Source organism: Salarias fasciatus, chromosome 22 (assembly GCF_902148845.1).
Source record: "Salarias fasciatus chromosome 22, fSalaFa1.1, whole genome shotgun sequence".
Lineage (NCBI taxonomy): Eukaryota > Metazoa > Chordata > Actinopteri > Blenniiformes > Blenniidae > Salarias > Salarias fasciatus.
In genome coordinates, this window is record NC_043765.1 from 9,573,032 (window position 1) to 9,593,006 (window position 19,975).

General features: G+C 43.7%; 1 protein-coding gene and 1 long non-coding RNA gene across 4 annotated transcripts in view; both read left to right on the top strand.

Moving 5' to 3' along the window:
• Nucleotides 1-8,289: 8,289 nt before the first annotated feature.
• LOC115409089 (uncharacterized) lies at nt 8,290-9,021 on the top strand. The gene is made up of 3 exons (XR_003933891.1): nt 8,290-8,351; nt 8,667-8,761; nt 8,896-9,021. It is a non-coding gene; the product is annotated as an uncharacterized LOC115409089 (long non-coding RNA).
• Nucleotides 9,022-17,524: 8,503 nt separating this feature from the next.
• Nucleotides 17,525-19,975, top strand: part of LOC115409068 (class I histocompatibility antigen, F10 alpha chain-like) — a 55,339-nt gene continuing 52,888 nt past the window's right edge. For 2 of the 3 annotated variants that reach the window (XM_030120056.1, XM_030120057.1), the window contains exon 1: nt 17,525-17,705. In XM_030120056.1, the coding sequence (XP_029975916.1) occupies nt 17,582-17,705 (124 nt within the window). In that variant the 5' untranslated portion in view covers nt 17,525-17,581. The remainder of the gene's footprint in view (nt 17,706-19,975) is intronic. The other variant, XM_030120055.1, reaches the window with a different exon arrangement.

Below are 19,975 nucleotides of genomic sequence, written 5' to 3' on the forward strand. Positions count from 1 at the left end.
ACAATTCAGAGTGAGAGTTGCTGGGTGGAAGACACTCAGTCAGGTTAGGAGACCGTCTGAGCAGCAGCGGTGTTAGAGCGCCCCCAGTGGACAGGGAGGGAAGAGCTGCTGCTTGTTTCTGGGAAGTCACGTGATGAGCCTGTCAGCTTTCACTCTGCAGCTGATGACACACAGCTCTGCTTTTTTATTCTTGATTGCAAAACCAACAAACAATAGAGAGACAGAGACAAGCAGCAGGACAGAAAACAGAGGAAGCAAAACAAAAAAAAAAACATAAAACAAAACAAAACAAAAAAACAAAAAGAAACTAAACTAATGAGTAAGCTATTTGGTGTGTATGATGTGTGTGTGTGTGTGTGTGTGTGTGTGTGTGTGTGTGTGTGTGTGTGTGTGTGTGTGCATAACCTCTTAATCTCCATCCATACATGGTGGAACAGAAACCAGCTTCTTGGCAGTGATGACTGATGAGGATCTGAAGAGGAAATCTCACATTAATGACACCAAAGGGAAACTTGGGAAAGACATTTCTGTGACACAGAGTCAAGTTTTTTCTGAACAGTTGTGCTTTATTAACACTGTATAACACACTGATTTGACCTGATCTCATGTGTTGTGTTGAAGTGTGGGGCACGGCATGGAAAACTGACTTACAGACAATATTCACACTACAGAAAAGGCTATAAGGAGAATTACAAACAGTCATTATGGAGAGCCTCTAATCCATTATTTATTAAACTGAAAGTTTTGAAATTTCCTGATATTGTTGATTGAAGCATCCTAAAAATAATGTATCAGGCAAAGTGGAATTTATTGCCTGTAAAGCTTCAGAATATATTGAAATAAGAACCAGGAGATACAATCTTAAAGGAACAGACGTGTTCAAAAAACCCAGATCCAGAACCAAAACCAAAGAAAGAAACATTGTGGTGAAAGGAGTGAACTTATGGGATGCTCTGAAACAGGAAATCAAAGAGTCTAAAACAATCATGACATTAAGAAACATATCAAAAAGTCCACAGTGGAAAAATATGAAAAATGAAAACTAAGTTGTTGCAGGTGAAACATTGTTTTGATTGAATGAATCTGAGTTTTTGAGTATTGTTCATTTGTATCAGTTGAAATACTGCATGTAAAGGGGCAGATAGAATAAGATTGTTCTTCTTTCTGCTCCTTTTCTTTGGTTTGTTTGGTGTCTGGACTGATGACGTTGATGTATTTTCATCTGTTTTGTTTTTTGTCTTTGTGTTGTTTTAAACGAAAGAAACAAATAAACTAAACTAAACTAAACTAAACTAAACTAAACTAAACTAAACTAAACTAAACTAAACTAAACTAAACTAAACTAAACTAAACTAAGTGGTAAATCTGCTGAATGTATTTCATTCCTGACTGTCTGTTCTGTGTCTAACCGAGTGTGTCTGACTGAGTGGGGGGGTCCATTAGTAGATATACTGAAGCTGATTTGAGGTGAATCGTGGTGAAAGTTTGGAGCGTTGAGTCCGCCTCATGTTTCTGTTTTCTGTCAGTTTGATTCTTGGGGGTTTATTTTTCCAATAGAATGTATTGATGGATGAATCAGGAGAGTTAAAGCAGATGATCGGGGGGTGAGTGGGGAGCATTGAAAGGAGAGAGTTCATTTTGGGGAGGACTGTCATCTTTATTGCTGCTGTTCTGCCTCATAGTGATGGTGGTGTGTTCATCCATCGTTGGAGAGCATCGCTTGTTGTTTTGAGTCATGGAGTGAAATGTAAAGTCATCAACTGTGACAGCCTGGGAGAAATGTGGATTCCTCAGTCAGGGATGTGACTTGTGCAGAAGGGGGTGGGTGTGGTGGGGGCTGCCACATCCAGACTGCTGCTGTTTAATGGCAGTACGGATGATTTGTTCCAGTTTATGGAGCAGTGGGAGAGAGAGGGAACAGAGTTGATCACTTTATTACTTCTGACAGTGACGATTGTGGGTTCTGGATGAAGAGTAAAATATCGTCTGCATAGAGGCTGGTTTCATGGTGCATGCTGGGAGTTTGGATTCCAGTACTGAGGGGGTTCTGACGGACGGCTGCTGCTCGGGGTTCAGTGAAAATGGTGAACAGAGAGGGGGAGGGTGGACGTCCTCGCCTGGCCCCCCTGTGAAGAGTGGGTTTCTGTGAAGTTTGTCCGTCAGTAATGACTGTGGCTGCAGGTGAAGAGCATCGTGTTCTGACCCCGTTAATAAATGATTCCCCAAAGCCAAACCTGTTGAGGGTGTGGATGAGGAATGAGCGGTTCACTCTATCGAAGGCTTTTTCTGCATCTGAAGTGGTGATGATGGTTGGATGATGGAGTGTGGCCGAGTGGTGCATGATGCTGAACAGTCTGCGTGTCTTATTGGCTGAGTGTCTTCCTTTAATCAGTCCTGTTTGGTCTGGATGGATTCTGGATGGGATTATTGTTTCTAATCTGTGGGAGAGAGCTGCAGGGATGATCTTTATGTCAACACTGAGGAGTGAAATGGGACGGTAACTTGAAGGCAGGGTGGGGTCCTTGTTTGGTTTGAGGAGGAGTGAGATGGAGGCTGTGTTCATGTTGGGAGGAAATCTGGAGTTCTGTTGTATTTCAGATAACATGTTGTGGAAAAGTGGGGCCAAGACGGAGCAGAAGTGTTTGTAGAACTCAGCAGGGAAGCCATCAGGTCCAGGAGCTTTATTGTCGGGCATTTTATTGAGGGCAGAGTGTATTTCTTCATCCGTTAGGGGGGAGTCTGGTGTATTTTTTGTTCAGGGGAAAGGTGGGGGAAGTTAACGCTGCTGAGAAATGATGTCATGTCCTCATCCTTTGAGTTGTTGTCTGAGGAGTAAAGGTCTGCATAAAATTCTTTGAATACTTGATGGATTTCCTCTGGTGAGCTGGTTGGCCTCCCTGCTGAGCTCTTGATGTGGAGATGGTGGATTTTTCCTTATTTCTGTTGATTTGATTTGCGAGGTATTTTCCGGGTTTGTTATTGTCGTGGAAGTTTTCTTGCCGGAGTCTGTTGATTAAAAAGCTGATTTTCTTATTCAATATCTGGTTGATTTCTAATTCATACTGTCTTCATTTCTTCTCATTTTCTTCTGTTGGGTTTGTTGCATTGATGATTTCAAGTTGTTTGATTTTTTCTTCTAACTCAGATTCTTGTTCTTTCTTTCTTTTCTTTAAAGGCAGAGTATGATATGATGGTTCCTCTCAGGACAGCTTTACCTGTTTCCCATCACAGTGTGGGTGATGGCCTTGAGGAATCATTTATTTCCAGGAAGGATGCCCACTCTTTTTGAAGAGGTTGTTAAATTCATGCTCTTTCAGGAGTGATGTGCTGAAGCGCCATCTGGGGGCTGGTTTGTGTGGTTTTGGGTGATTCCATTTGAATGATGCTGGGGCGTGGTCACTGATGAGAATGGAGTGGATCCAGTGTTCAGAAATGTTTGGAATCACTGAATTGCTGGTGAGGAAGAAGTCAATACGTGAGTATGAACGATGTACTGGTGAGAAACATGAGAATTCTGTTGCTGCTGGATGTTGAAGGCTCCAGCTGTCACCAAGACCAGAGTCTCTCCTGAACTGGATGATTGTTTCTGCAGACTGCCAGGTGCGTTTGTTTCCGGATGTGTTGGATCTGTCTATTGATGGGTCTAAAACTGTGTTGAAGTCGCCGCCGATTATTATTTGAGAGTCAGAAAAGCTGCTCAAGGATCCTCTGTGTTTTCTGTTGTGTTGTGTTGCATGTCTCTGTCTGTCTGGATGCTGGATGATTTGTTTCATTAATAAAATCATAAATTCTTTCAATTCTTTCATGATTCTTTTGAAATTGCAGTCACAGCCTTCACACATATATTCCACAGGAATTGCAACTTTCTCTGTTAATGCTGGTCTATATACAGGGGTGCACATAGTATTTTTGTCTGGTTCTCAGGGGAGAACCTTGGGTTGTTGCTTGGTCCTCACATTTTTAAATATTTTTTTCCCACACCTCCCTACAGGAAGAACAAAACAGAGGGACGTGTGGACGATGTTCCATAGCTGCTTTAATTTCAACTGAAAATGAAGAGAATCTGTGCAGCAGAATGTCTGAAACCTTGTAACTTTCACTAAATATAATGGTGTTTAAAGCTCTGAAAAATAAAAGTGCTCGTGCAGTATCTGCTTTTTATAACTTCAACCAGCGGTTTTCAAAGTGTGAGGCGCGCCTCCCCTGGGGGGCGCCAGAGAGCTTCAGAAGACGCTGAAAAACAAAGGGTTCTGCACGAAAACCTTCAGACCAAGAGCAGAGTACCTCCAGAGTCTGGAGGCCTTGAAGATTCTGTCTTTCAGTCTGGCTGCAGGGATGAGGCTCCATCAGCAGCTGTCCTTCAGTCCATCACATCCAGACAGAGAAAGAAAGAAAGAAAACATCACAATGAGGTACTGAGTCTCCAGATGATGCTGGAGGAAAGGAAAGGCACCGACCCGGCTGAAGTTTAGCCGAAGGTCCTCCTGGAGCCAGTGGCTGTGATGCTGTGGTCGAAGAAAGGCGTCCAGATTTTTAACCATCGCTGCAAAGAGGATGTTGTGTACCTTGATGCAACAGGAAGCATTCTAAAAAGGTCAGAACACACCTCACGGCCCTTTTATGTGTACGAGCTGGTGGTGCGGAACCCAAAAAAGACTTTCTCTCCCTTTCCTGTGGCAACATGTGTCACCTGCGAGCACACCACATCATCTGTTACTTATTTTCTGAGCTCCTTCCAAACTGATCATCGGAAACCATTTGGGAACAGAAACGTCTCTCCCCTGATGGTCATTAGTGATGCTCCATGGTCCTAATGCAGGCCATCGCAATGCTCTTCTGCCAGAAGAGTCCAGGTGACTTGATGCACAGTTATTTTAACATCATCACTGGGAGCGGCACTGCAGAGGACTTCAGCCAGCCCGTCCTCCACCGCTGTCTGAGCCACATGATGAAAAATGCAAAAACACTTTGCAAAAAACAGTCAGTGAAACACAGCAAATACACAATATCCAATTACTCAAATACATTGAACTGCCATCAAGGAAGTGGTCATGATGATGATGATATGATCTGTATTCCTCCCTCAGTGCGCCCCGACACTACAGGCTGGCCGTGCACATCTTTGGGCTCCTGACAGCAGCCAGGTCCCTCGCTGAGCTGGATGAAACGCTCCTCAGCTGCACTGTGGTGTTCAGCAGCCATGCAGCTCTGGAAATGTTGAGAGGCATTTCAAAAACCTCCAGCTCTGCTCACAAGACGCAGAGAAGCTTCTGTTGAGGAGGAAAAGGTTTTGACAGAGGACCTGGAGGTTTGCATCACTGAATATAGAATGAACGGACATTAAAAAAAATATATATTGGAAATTACATTTACCATTTTACATTTCAGGAGACCACAAGCTGCACTCCATTCCAGGAGCATTTCTTGAGAGTGATCGACAGTGCACCACTGGAAAATGAAGGGGACACAAATGTCTCCTATTCTGAGACATTTGTGTCTCCTTGGCAACTCACTTCCTTCCACATGCAGCTCTTTGGTCGGGGATGATGCTGGGGGAGTGGCTTTATTGATTTATTTATTTGTTTGTTTACCTTTTTTTTGTGAGTGGCTTTAAATATTAGAGCTCTGTAAAAGTAAATAAAAAGACAGGGTCAGAATGTTGCTGCTGTCAATACAGCAGTGTAACATGCATCATAATCATGAACTAAAAATTGCATCCAAAACAAAAATAATCATAAGTATCTTCATTCAACAACTTGTAACAGTAACACACATGAAGAGAGCTTCAATGGGTCTCACATGTTTTTAGAACATTCAAGCAATCTAAAATACGTCATAACATTCTAGTTCCTTCCGCCAGCAGAGGTGATGTAATCCTCAGAGTTTCTTTGTCTGTCTGTCTGTCCGTCTGTTGGTCTGTCTGTTCACAAAAAAACTCCCAAACTAAGCCGCGGATTGTGACCAAGTTTTCACCGAATATCCACAACGACTTCAACTAGAAGTGATGGCATTTTGGGGGAGATCTGGCAAAGATCATGGATTCTGGATTGCGTTGAAGTTTCCAGTGCGCTGACTCTGTCTCTGTGTAATACCTACATTGACCAGCAGAGTGCAGCAGAGCTCTGTGACACTCCAGCACAGGTGGGCTGAAACAACACACCTGCTGCAGAGACAAACGGTCCACAAATGTCCTGTCTGTCAGCAAAACCGTCACCACGATTTCCAAGACGTTTTCAAACTAGAAGCTCATAAATATTCATAGACACTTGTGACTAAGTAAAGGAGCGTTATTTTTTGGGGAAACTGAACTGCTTGGCGGAGGTCTGCGCTCTTTTCTAGTTATGTTAGAGAAAATCATTACAGAAATGAACCAATTTGTAATGAGGAAATGTGCCCATAAAATGAATGCGTTACATTTCCAGGTGACCTTGGTCGGCATGGTGACAGTGACCTTACAGGCAGGATTCTAAACAGTTTGCCAAGATTGCAAAGAAAAGCTGCCAGGTGTGGTGTACTGACAATATTTATTCACAATGCAAATCTACTCAAATATGAATGAACAGTATTCATTCTGTACAGTAACATGTCATTATCTTTGTAGAATGTCACACACGATAACAAAACCCAAGGGATCATGGGAAAAAGTCTGTGGGACTTGAAAAAAATGCGATTCCAAAGACGCAGACTCACCAGGCTTGAGGACTTCATCAGGCTGTACAAAGCTACCCACAATGCCCTGCTGAGAGAGCATGAAGACTCGAAGCGTCCCACAAAAAGAAAAGTCAGACAGTCAGCAGCATGTAGCAGGATAGATCTACTGTGAAATCTAAACATTCAAATATAGTGATATCATTGTAAATCAATGTGGTAAATATGTTACTTTAAATGCACAATATCTCACATAATATCACATATTCTAAAATATTTTATAAGGAGTACCGCGTCCCGATGGAGAGATGGAGGCAGCGGAAAATGAACAAGAGAGGAATCTACGTGACTTCCATAAAAAAACCATTCTGCTACAAACAAGCGGTACAATAAAGATCCTCACCAAGCAGCTGCATTATGACCAGTTTATCAGGACAGTGTTAGTTTTGAATGTTTTCTCCGCATCGTTCCAGAAGACAACACCTCATGTGACTGCAGCTCAAAATCAAGATCACCAAACTACAGACAGTTTGAAGGGGAGGTTATTCTGATTCCCTTTTTGGATCATTCTTTTCCTGAACCTTGTGTCTGTATCAAACCCCTTGTGGGGGCCCCGCAGGTTCTGAACATCCGGAGGTTTGGTGTCGGCTCCACATTTGCCGTCCACTCCCCTGACATGAACTCATCTCTGCCTCCCCAGAGGAAAAAAAGGTTAAAAGTGAGACTTTAGATAATGAGTGTGTATATGTATAAATACACACACACACACACACACACACACACACACACACACACACACACACACACACACACATCTTTATGTATTTATTTATTATCATTTTTTCCTCTTACTTTTTAAGGACAAGAGCCAACAGTCCTGTGAGGAACATCCCAGGTCAGCAGAGACATGGAGGCAGCCTGCGTCTGACTGTGGGACCTGCCTGCAGAAAACTAACAAGGTTTGCAGAATGTAATGGGATAACATTTGTCCCATCTGTGTCACACACCCCATCACAACACATTTAGAACATATGTTTTGGTTTGTGGTCATCCTGTCCAGCAGGGGAGGCTGCTGTGGAGGAACAGGGAATGTGAGGTGGTGGTCGGAGTGATTCCCTCACAGCCTGAAGGACACAACATCCTCATCCACCACTCGGAGCTGTGCTCTCTGAGGCCACAGCAGCGGCTGACAGGGGAGGGATGTGTTCACTTTGCAAATGGTCCTTTTAAAGTGTTTTGTAGATCAGACTGTATAACACAGGCTGATGGAATTCACCCCGTTTGAGACTGTTTATGTTTCTTAACTGATGATTCAGTGTTTTGTCTATCAGGTAACTGAGGGCCTCCTCCATGTTTCTGTGCTCATTCAGCGTGATGGACACAGTGTAGCAATGAGCCACCACACCGCAGGCTGTGTCCTGTTTGGTGACGGGGAGAAGCTGCATCAGCAAAGTTTAAGAAGGGGGAGGGTGGGAGGGGGTGAGTGTGCACACTGAGTGTGTGTGAGTGTGTGTGTAGTGATTAACACCCAAGACTATTGCATAATCACCTTTCAGTTTCACTACACATTAATTGGTCCCTAATTTTTTTATCCTGTTGATTATTTCATCCACATCATTTGTTTCCCATCGTAGGTGAACTTCAGGAACTACGAAGCAGTTCTGTCCTTTGTGCTGGGAAACAATAACCACTGGAACTTGCTGGTCAGTAAATTTCCGATGCTTCTCTCTTTATTTTGTCTTTAAATGCATATTATATCCCATGAAATGAGACTAAAACACTTTGATAGTCCCACAAGTCAAGTAGTGAGACTGACTGTCAGTGAAATAACCACAGACATGAGAGCACAGAACTGTGAAGAAACAAAGGGGCAGGAATGTAGAAACCACTGAACAACAGGACTGACTCGGCGCCACAGCGCTGCCTAAATTCATGATAGTGAAATCACAAAATGTCTTGTCACCTCATGAGACCATTTGGAGGAATTGATTTGGTGCTTTGACTGACTTCTGTCCCAGTACACACATGCACCAACAAGCACAGTGGACCTGGTGGATCCAGCGCAAAGCCTGACAGAACTGAAGGCGTCTGAAGATGCTGCTGAAGGAATCAGGTCATTTGCATCATGGGTATTTTTTGTAATGACTGAAATCAGCTTTTAATCCTGTTACTAATGTTTGTGATGATGCTGGACATGGAGAACCAGGATCTACAGCTGAGGGTGTGGTTACAATACATTCTTTTCAGGGAGCACCTCAAAGTAAGACCAACATGTCTTGGAAAGACAGACTGGGTGGATGTGCAGTGGAGAGGGGGGGTTCTGTCCCCCCCAGTCCAACAAGATGGAAGCAGCTGTGGTGTGACTGTTCTCCAGGTAAGCTGACAACAACCTGATGTTAGTGAGGTCTGACGGGTTGTTGTTAAAGACCGACTGCCGTCAGACAACATTCCAATTACATTTAGTGTGAAACTAAAGCGAGCGTCATTTCCTCTGCTGCCACTATTTTTTGAAGTACCTGCATTTAATGTTGTTCAGACGGCAGAAGCCCTGCTCAAGGCTTTCCCCGCCGTCCCTCAAATGGATTTCAGCACCTCCAGAAGCAAAATGGCAAGAAGGAGAGAGAAGATGTGGCTCAGCACATCCTGGAGGCCTCTGGTAAAGGAAACCTCAACATAAAAATCACAATCAAGATTCATTGTAAATCTCCCTCTCTCCATTTATACACAGATATATTCTTTTTTAAAGTTTGGTTTTGTGTTGTAGTCTTTGACGAGGAACATTCATGCGCTGTGTGTGCCACCTTTAAGCCTCCCGGACCAGGGGCGGCCATTATACAGTGGGTGAGTAAAAAAGTAATGCAGGTCAAGTCATGTGGAGTTGTAGCCACCAAAATCAAAACATATGAATGTTGAGGTTCTACAATAATGTAGTATGTATTTTTTACAGACACAGTGTGATCGCTGTGACAGGAGCTTCCATGGATCCTGTGTGTCAGTGGACGGTGACGCGTTAGACAACGCAAAGGACAAGACTTGGACAGCCAGTTATGTCCAGAAGACGAAGTTCAAGGACACACACACCTAGGGCTGCACAATTAATCGAATTTTGATCATGATCACGATTTTGGCTGCTGCGATTAAATTTAGATGATCGTCGCGATTTTTAAATTGAAAAAACGGGCTCTGTTGCGTGTCAAATCAAGCACTTTTTTAATCCAACAATCAGCCAACCACCAGGGGGCGACCTGAGCCGTGTAGCTCCTGCTGCCTTCAGGGACACTCCGTAAAAGTAGCTGCTGATGGACGCCACTGCGGTGTCTCAGTCAGCTGTTAGCCTAGCTGTTAGCCACCGATGAACTAGCTGGCTTTGAACGATTCCTTCATGCTCAAACATCAGTCGATGGAACGCATCTCAACTTCTGTACCGGTGGAAAGAAGATGTAAACGCTGAGCGTCTCGGACAGAACGGGAAAAGCTGTTATTGACGGACAGTTCAGGATGCGAGCGGCGTAGCAGCGGCTTGGAGAGAAAGAGGGAATCATTGTTCTGGTAGGTTTCATTTCTGGGTTTAGCGTGGCTGTTTACTGTTCTCTTGTTGTTTTATCTTCATCTTGTTGTTCAGTGATCATCCTGTTGCTCTCAGGGGTTAGAATGCAGCAAGTGACAGTCGCTCAGCTGTGAGGCGTTCAGGTTCCAAAGTCATAATCCGGCTCTTTTCAGAACAGAGGTCTGGTCAAACGTTTGTAAAAACTCACAGTCGGCGCGTCTATATGTTCGTTTCTAAGGGAAAGCGATCGTTCACAACATTGACATGGTTCTGAATAGTTTAGATTCTAATTAAAAAATCTTCAATTATGTGCGCATGCACACCAGACTTCGCTGAAGTGCTGAAGACGCACATCTTCAATTTGACACTTGTTTGTTTTAAAAAAAAGTGCAATAAAAAGGTATGTTTTACATAACATAATGAATAATCGTGATGAATAATCGTGATTACAATATTGACAAAAATAATCGTGATTATCATTTTGGCCATAATCGTGCAGCCCTACACACAGGACAGCTAAAGCAGAGGCTGGGGGACACTCGTCCAGCAAAGATGGGGAAGAAGAGAGGAGGGAGAAAAAAGGAAGAAAGAAAAAGAGAGAAGAGGAAAAGTTGAGCATGTTGGTGTCATATATACTGGCAGAGCTGCTTTATTGACTCTGGCTCTCTTTTGATGCCAAAAACTCATTCAGATGTAGTTCTTGGTGGGATTCGAACCCTCACCTTTGTGTTTGAAACGACGTCACCCAGAGGTTTGATGAAAATACTAACATGTAGTGGAGTGATGAAGGATCCCCGGAGACGATGCTGTTGTCATCCTTGTTCTTTGAAAGATATCAGTTACAAATCATGCTCCATTTGACATGTTTATGTGAATTTCATTCTAGTTTTTATATCGACTGTAGTGGATTAAATTCTGTGGGTAAATAAAATGTTCCGAATAAATAGATGTTTTCTTCTTGGGATTATTATTGCACCACGTGATCGAAACTCTCATTCACATCCTTTATTATATTTCTATTTTTTTCATTCATTGAAAACACAATTTTCTTTGAAAGATTTAAAACAACAAACATAAAATCCAGTGATATAAGAAAATTCTCTGTTAATAACATTGACACGTATGCACTGCTGCATTTTAAAACACTTACCCAGATGAGGTCCAAATATGTCGGCATTTGTTGTCGTCTTGACTGACTGAAGTGCACCGGAGACACACGGAGAAGAAAGAACACACCCCAGCACATGAACGGTCGGCTTAGAAGGGTCGGGTTAAGAATCAGGACCATGACATCATCAAAGAGAACAAAGGAACAAAGATAAAGTAAGATACGGGAAGAAAGGACGATAGTTTTTGCTGCCAAAGCAAAACTACACTGTATGCATGTGTGACAAGACACATATAAAGAGGTAGGGAGGCATAAGGGGACAGGGTTGGGGGAGGGAGACATGATATGGAAGGAAAATTATGGATTATTATTATTGCAATGTGATGACAGTGAATGGAGATGATGTAATATTTCCATGAATTTTTATGAAATCTTGGTACAGTAACATCTCTTTGTAAAGGAGGGGGGTGGATCTTCATTGGGGGGCAGCACTACGGACAGACTCCGGTCAGAGAATCTTCAATCAGCCTTATTGACATGAAGCAGGGAACTGGAACAGGTCATTGGTGTGTGTATTTAAATGAACGTGTGTGTGTGTGTGTGTGTGTGTGTGTGTGTGTGTGTGTGGTCAGGAGTAAAGAAAAACAGAAAAGGTGTCATTGGGATGATTCAGAAACATTAACAATCAGTACAATATGTCTCGTAGACAATAATATAAAATTAAACAGGAAACATACAGTAAATGCAAATAATTACTAGCAAGCAGGGGGACACATGGTGAAAACACATAGCACATTCATATACAGGGGATTTAGGCCATTAATATCAGGTAAACATGGTTAACATAGTGCAAAAGTAAGTATAAACACAGTCACGTGACAGAGATGAGACATTAATTGGGCTGCACTACACGTGGGACACAAACATGATCATATCTAAATTCAGACATCTTGGAAATATTAATGAAGGTAGAGGGCTTTGTGCAGAATGTTTCTGTTGAGATGGTTTGTGAAAACAATTAGAATTTTTTTTAATTGATTTTTTCATATTAACATTATAGTGAATGGAGATGATGTAATTTTTCCTTGAATTTTTATTAAAAATTGGTACAGTAAAATCTCTCATGAATATTATTTCAGGTAGAGGGCCTTATGCAGAATATTTATATTTAGGTGGTTTGTGAAAACAATTGCCCTTTTTTTAAAATTAATTTTTTTCCATATTAACATTATAGTGAATGTAATTTTCCTTTAATTTTTATTAAAAATTGGTCCAGTAAAATCTCTTGGGATTATTCATGAAGGCAGAGGAGCATATAAGGAATATTTCTGTTTAGGTGTTTTGTGAAAACAATTTGACTTTTTTTTAAAAATTGATTTTTTTTTTAAGATTAACATTATAGTGAATGGAGATTATGTAATTTTTCCTTAAATTTTTATTAAAAATGGTACAGTAAAATCGCTTGGGAATGTTGATGAAGGTAGAGGGCCTTTTGTAGAATATTTCTGTTGAGGTGATTTGTGAAAACAATATGACTTTTTTTAAAAATTGATTTTCATTATAGTGAATAGAGATTATGTAATTTTTTCGTTACCGTATTGGCCCGAATATAAGACGACTCCGATTATAACACGACCCCTATTTTTCAAAGGTCATTTTGTGAAAAAAAAAAATGCTGAAGACAGTAAGGTCACTCAAAAAAAAAAAAATTATACAATCATTATAAACTCAAAAACTCACAACTGAGATCACATTTCACGAGACATAAGATGAAAAAATATATTCTCTTTCTCAAAATAAGAAACAATAAGCAACTAATAAGAAGCCTCAAGGGGTCCAAACTGCATAAATGATGTAAATAACTTCCCAGTGCCTTCAGCTGAATCAGGCTCTGGTGGTGGACATTCCGTCTGTCCGTTTTTCAGAGACGTATTCACTCACCCTTCTATCAGTCTCTCTGAAGCGTCACTCTTGGGAACACGGAAAGCTTTTCTCATAGCGTTAGCATCTGTCGTGTTTTTTCTGTGCTCTCCAATAAGAACGAGGCTCTGCTGCACCATGTTTCCTGGTGGCTTGGCAGTTGTTTGACGACTCTCCTGCATTGATCACCATCAGTTTAAAGTTGGTATCATAACTTCGCCTCTGTTGTTTGCTCAGTTGTCCAGCGTTCAGCCCCTTTGTTCCAGATGATCCGCCATTTTTCATAAGATCATTTGATCTCATTTCATCGCTCCACTCGCTCTCTGCTCAGTGATACTTTGGCTCCATCTAGCGGCGCGGATGCGTATTGACCATCTACTGTAAGTCCGCGATTATAACACGACCCCACTTTTGAGGATGCAATTTCTGGAAAAAAAACATCGTCTTATATTCGGGCCAATACGGTAATTTTTTATTAAACATTGGTACAGTAAAATGTCTTGGGATTATTCATGGAGGCAGAGGAACATATGAGGAATATTTCTGTTTAGGTGGTTTGTGAAAACAATTTTATTTTTTTTTAAATTGATTTTTTTCATATTAACAATATAGTGAAGAGAGATGATGTAATATTTCCATGAATTTTTTTTTATTAAATATTGGTACAGTAAAATCTCTTGGGAATGTTGATGAAGGTCGAGGGCCTTATAAAGAATATTTCTATTTAGGTGGTTTGTGAAAACAATTAAAACATTTTTTTAATTGATTTTTCCATATTAATATTATATTGAATGGAGATGATGTAATATGTGCAACAATTTTTATTGGATATTGGGTTTTGTTTGAATTTTTGAGTGTAAGCGAACAAACGAGTGTGTAGTATTTCGATTATGTCTGTTGTTTATTAATAGCATGACTGCATACACTTAAACAACTTGTAAATGATCACACTGCTATTTTACAATAGAGACCACAATTGCAATTTCCCAACTCACTTGAACGCTCCATCCAAAAGCTACCGTAGGGTTCAGTACAAAAGCGAAGCAGATTTTTAAGTGCAGATAGCGCGACCGGCTCTCAGAGAAGTGCGGATAGCGCGACCGCAGTGTTTTACACAGTGAGACCGTTACATCGGGTAGTGACAGTGGCTACTCCACACACACCAACACCAACACACACACACACACACACGCACACAAATAGCTAGCAAGATCAAGCAAAGATTTCAGACGGAGCCAGATATGCTAGTGGACATGAAACAAGCTAAGATCATCAGAGCACCACAACTGATGTTGGATTTAAGACAGCCGAGCCAGCAGCCACGGCCCGACTTCGCAGCGGGGCGATCAGGTGACCCGGTCCCGCTGACCATTCGGCCGGTCCCGAATGGGGAGCGGGACCGGGTCCCCCGAATGCCCCGCTGCCAAGTCGGAGTCCCGACAGCTGCCGGTGTGTGTTTTTTCTGTTTTGTGTTTTGTTTCTTTTGAGCGGATAATGTGACAAACACAAGCTGCTTATTTAAATCACTAAATATCTTAAATCATTATTTTAGTCCACAGATTGGATTTACACCAGAATAAAAACACGTTTAGCTGTGATTAGGAAAAGTTTCATTATACGTCGCTCTGCCCGCTCTGAAGGCACAGACTCCTCCAATTTTTTTCTTTAAATTTTTATTACATTTTTATCAAATATTTTATTATATTTCACTGTTGTTTACATCAACTAGGTTGGTGGAAATGCAAATCTGCGCTCTCGCCGCGGCAAAAAACAAACAACAAAAAAACCTACATCCGAGTGCATCATCAAAAAACTGTGCAAATCGTCATCGTGATTAAAAAAAAAAAAAGAGGCTTTTGGCCGAATTGGTAAGCAGCTTACAGTCAAGTCGGCACCGACCAACTTGGCCACTTGAGAGCCCCCCAGCGAGGCCGACTTGGCTTGATGCTGACTTGACTGTATCCCGGAGGCGGGGCCGAGATGGCCTGGGCCGACTTGGACTGGTGCCGACCTGACTGTAATCCTCTTTATGTTACCATCGACCACACTGCAGGCTCCCGACTGCCGCGGCTGCACGGTTCATACAGAAAGCAGCGCGGAGGATGTGTAACGATACTGATTGATTAAAAAAGCAACGTATTTACTGCGGACGGCAGAGCGGAGCGACACACATCATGTGGAATGTGACAGTCAGCCTGGACCTGAACCTCCAGTTAGCTCCTGTTACCCGCCTCAGCCGCCCGCCGCTCCGCCCGACTTCCTCCTGGAGCCCCGGCGACTTTACTGACTTCACCGGGGAACTGTTAAACTCCAGACTCAGTCTGCTCCTGCGGCTGGAGACCAGCTTCATCTCACAAAGACTCATGATACTAATAAAACTCCTTTTCTGCTCCTCAGACTCGGATCCACGCTCTGTAACAAGACCTGCATCCTCACTGGGATGTAAAATCATTGCTACCATTCGCTGAAAACACAGATCACACAGCGTGAATTAGAGATGAGCGGACTGTGGTTGCACCTGCGGAGCCCGCGGATAACCGCGGATCGGGCGGATGACGTGTCGAAAAATTAAGATTTTAATTACCTTCGGGCGGGTTGCGGTTGAAGCACTTGAATTAAAAAAAGCAACATTTTAATAGCCAAAACACTATTCTGTGGATGGTGGGCGGGTTCGGTTTTAAAAATTGATTAAAAAATCTTTCGTGCGGGCGGATAGCGGGCGGATGGAGATTTTAAGGAGCGGTTGCGGATGGAAAAATGAGCCATCCGCGCATCTCTAGCGTGAATGCCGAAGAATGAATTCACACGGCGATGCGTTCAAGTGCAATATGAAAGTCGGTAAATAGCATATGCGTGTTATTTGTTAGTACTCGCCGATACCGATACCAGCATTTTAGTGAGGTATCGGGGCCACTGCCGATACCAGTATCGGTATCGGTGCAACCCTAAAGACAATGCTGATTTGATAGAAATGTGCTGCATCAATGCCTGTGCTGTACCCGGGATCATGGGTTAGGTTGACCCTCCTGAAAAACACAATTATGCGATTACATTAATTCACGCATAAATCACCCTTTTGCCGCTGATTATACGGAAGCCACATATTTTCCAAAAGGGCGCATAATCCCTGCAATAATCTAGGTTCACAGCTGTCTGAGAGCCATTCCTCAGAGCAAATTGTCCACATTTCCTTCACGTGTCCCCTGAGTGTCTCCTGAGTCCAGCTGTCTCCACTGCCTTCATGTGAATGACGGAGTTTCAGTTTTCCCAGCAGCTCCGGACACCTGAACGCAGCAGCTACCTAGTGGAGAAGAAGTGTCCAGAAACCGGAGAGGAGCCGGTGTTTTGGAAGATCTGGTTTCCTTATTAAGTGGCGACTGGTTTTCTTTCACGTCCCTTGTTGCTGACAGATGTTAAAAACCAGACAAAAAGCCGTTCAGACCTTTAATGAGTCTGATTTCAACATCCGCTGCTACGAGCAGCAGCAGCAGGAAGTGCTAAAGAACATCGGTCACCAGTAAGCAAGGAAACCAAACACTGTGTTGTTTATCACAGGTTTTAGCAATGGAACACACACACACACACACACACACACACACACACACACACACACACACACACACACTGTGTGTGTGTGAGTATTGGTGAGTAACAATTTAAGATAAATAAACTAATATAAAAATGAATGTGACAGAGGTGTGTGTGCATGTGCGTGTGCGCGCACGCAAGAGAGAGTGTGTATATATGGGTAACTTACATATCTGGCATGTTTTCGCATATTTCACAGCACACTTCACAACTGTCTGCAATTTTATTGCATAAAATGGTATAAAACACCACATATTTATTTGCATAATCAAGAATGTTTAGCTCATGTTTTTTGGAGGTTGTGGTTAGGGTTAGGGTTAGTCCATGGACTGCCCTTCATAGAGAAGTATGTCTGTGCATATATAGAAAAATGTTTAATCACCTGCTGACCTGCCCATTTTCTTTTTTTCTCGTTTTTCCTTCAAAAACCTCTGTCTTCTTGTTTTTTAGTTCTGTTTTTTTTTTTTTTTGTTATTGCACAAATGAAAACTTAATCAAATTTGAAATCCTGCCCCACACCCCCAAAAAAGGAGCCAATCTTTTGAGCGGCTCTTTCAAACAAACAGCTCCTCACGAAACCCCCTTCAAAGAGTCAGAATTCCAAAGTCGAATTCCTTCCAAACTGAGAGGTTTGGAAAAACAACTTCAGTGGGCGGGGCGAGACGGTCACTACTTCCTGATTCCAGAGCCAATCAGATGTCAGTTCCCGAGGTTGTCAAACAAGCAGCACAGAACTTTGTAGTTTGTCTCTGCTCCACTGGAGATGGGCTATGCACAAGTTCATTTTTATTTTTGTGACAAGGAAGAGAAGTGAGAGAAGAAAGAGAGGACAGGTGAACATGCAGCTCCTCCTGGCTCTCTTCTTCCTGCTGGGAATCCCCAGCGGGGCTCCAGGTAGGATTCCAGCTTTTTCTCCACATCTCCTCTGACTGACAAGCTTCTCTTCTTCTGAGGAAAATCTCTTTTTCCTTCTTTTCTTCTGTCTGGAAACATTTGAAGCCTCACTGGAGAAATCAGTGGGCCTCATGTTCATGTTGAATGTGGAACAGTTGGTTCTGTGTTGATCCTGATCTCAGTCTGATCCTGGATCAGTAGTGGAGCTCCAGACTATTGATCCCATATGGAGTGTGGAGGAGACCGAGGCTTCACTGATCCATTCACATGATGGATCCCGTTGATCCCATCACTGGGATCTAGTTCCAGCTGTGTGTTGCTCTTTAATAATGTGTGAGGTGTGTTTAAACAGCCAGAAAGAGGAAAAGGAACTCGTCTCCTCCTGTTCTGTTAGTAGAAGAACTCTGTCAGTCCTGAAGAGAAACATGAACAGAGGCCATCAGCGCCATCTAGTGTCCACCTAAAGGAACTCTCACAGAGGAAGCTGTCAGTGGTCACGTGATGAACGGCAGATGACGTCACGCTTCACGTCTGCAGCTCTCTCTCTGTTTGTGGACAACTAACTAGTTCCTGAGACTGACTAACCAGCTGTCAGCTAGTTGTGGAAGGATAGAACTCATCCTGTGAAGAATGTTCTCACTGATGAAGATGCTGGACTCACTTTAGGAGAATTCTCTACTTTAAATAACTCCTTTAAAACAAACTGCTTGAAACTCTTCTTTAAAAATCTGAACTCTGGAATGTCAGACTTTTCCATATTTAGTCCAAACTGGGTGGATTCAACGTTTTCTGAACCTGTAACTATAATATTGATCCTGTGGTGTCTGCTGGGAGAGGGTGGTTCCTCACATTAGAAGGGGCGGGGTTTAGTCAAGTGAGGAGGTGTGGTGCACTGTTGGTGGGGTTAAAAGGGCAGGAATGATCTGTCATGATGTTGCTTCCTGGAATGACTGCTGTCACCTGTGTGCTGCGAACTAACAAAACCCAGCTCAACTCTCTCGTCCGTCTCCTCCTTGTGTGACCACCACATTGGTGACCCTGACGCTGGACATGTCTGTGGAGTCAAGCAACGGCGTAGGAGTGCAGGGCGCTACTACTGTTTATGCCGCGGCGATCAAACTGCCTGACTTTTGGCAAAAGGATCCGGAGACGTGGTTCCAGCACGTGGAGGCGCAGTTTTGGCTGAGGGGCATCATGGCGGACCAGACATGGTATTACCATGTGGTGGCAGCTCTGGATTCAGTGACCACCCACCGTGTCATGGGTTTCCTGCGCGACCCACCGGCGCAGGACAGGTACGCCGCCCTGAGGGCGCAGCTCCTCCGGCGCAGCTCCTCCGGCGCAGCTCCTCCGGCTCTTTCAGTTGTCAGATGCGGAGCGTGCAGAGCGGCTGCTGTCCCTTCATGGCTTGGGAGACAGCACGCACACAGAACTGATGGAGAAGATGCTGGCGCTGCTTGGATCCGGGGATGCGTCCTTCCTCTTCATACAGCTGTTCCAGCGCCAGCTGCCTCTTCCGGTCTGCACGACCTTGGCTACCTCATCGCTGGTGCAGACTACGGACTACCGAGGTCTGGCGGAGGAGGCCGACAGAATCTTGCTCGCGTCACGACGGCTCGGAGTCCATGCTACCTGCCTGCCGGAGCCGCAACGCCAGCCGGAGGGGGACATACATGCTGCAGTCACTGCAGCGAGGCAGCGGCCTAAGGACGACGGCGCGCTGTGTTTTTTCCACCGGCATTTCGGGTCCCTGCCGAAGCGCTGCACGCTGCCGTGCGCATTCCCGGTACAGGGAAACGGCTGCCTCAGTGCTCGGTGGCAGCTGTCAGCGCTGAGGATACCAACAAACTGGTGTTTATTAAAGACTGTGTCTGGGAGGCGTTTTCTAGTGCACACGGGTGCACAACGGAGCATTCTACCGGCTTACAGCACTGACGTAGCCAGCGGTAAACACGGTCCGCAGCTGGATGCCGCAAACGGGATCGCTAGCCGCACATTCGGCACCAGGTATGTGACTGTGTGTTTTGACGGTCGGCAGTTCGGCTGGGACTTTATGATGACTGATGTAGCCGTGCCGATCCTTGGGGCTGATTTCCTGTGTGCACATGGATTATGAGTGGATATTACAAACCGCTGCTTGGTGGACGCGCTCTCCTCCTCCTATTCGTACACCTTGGGGAGGGGTGGATTGCTGTCTCTGACTAATAGTCTGCCCACCGGGGATGTGTACCAGCAGCTCCTGACCAAGTTCCCGGATCTCACAGGATCTC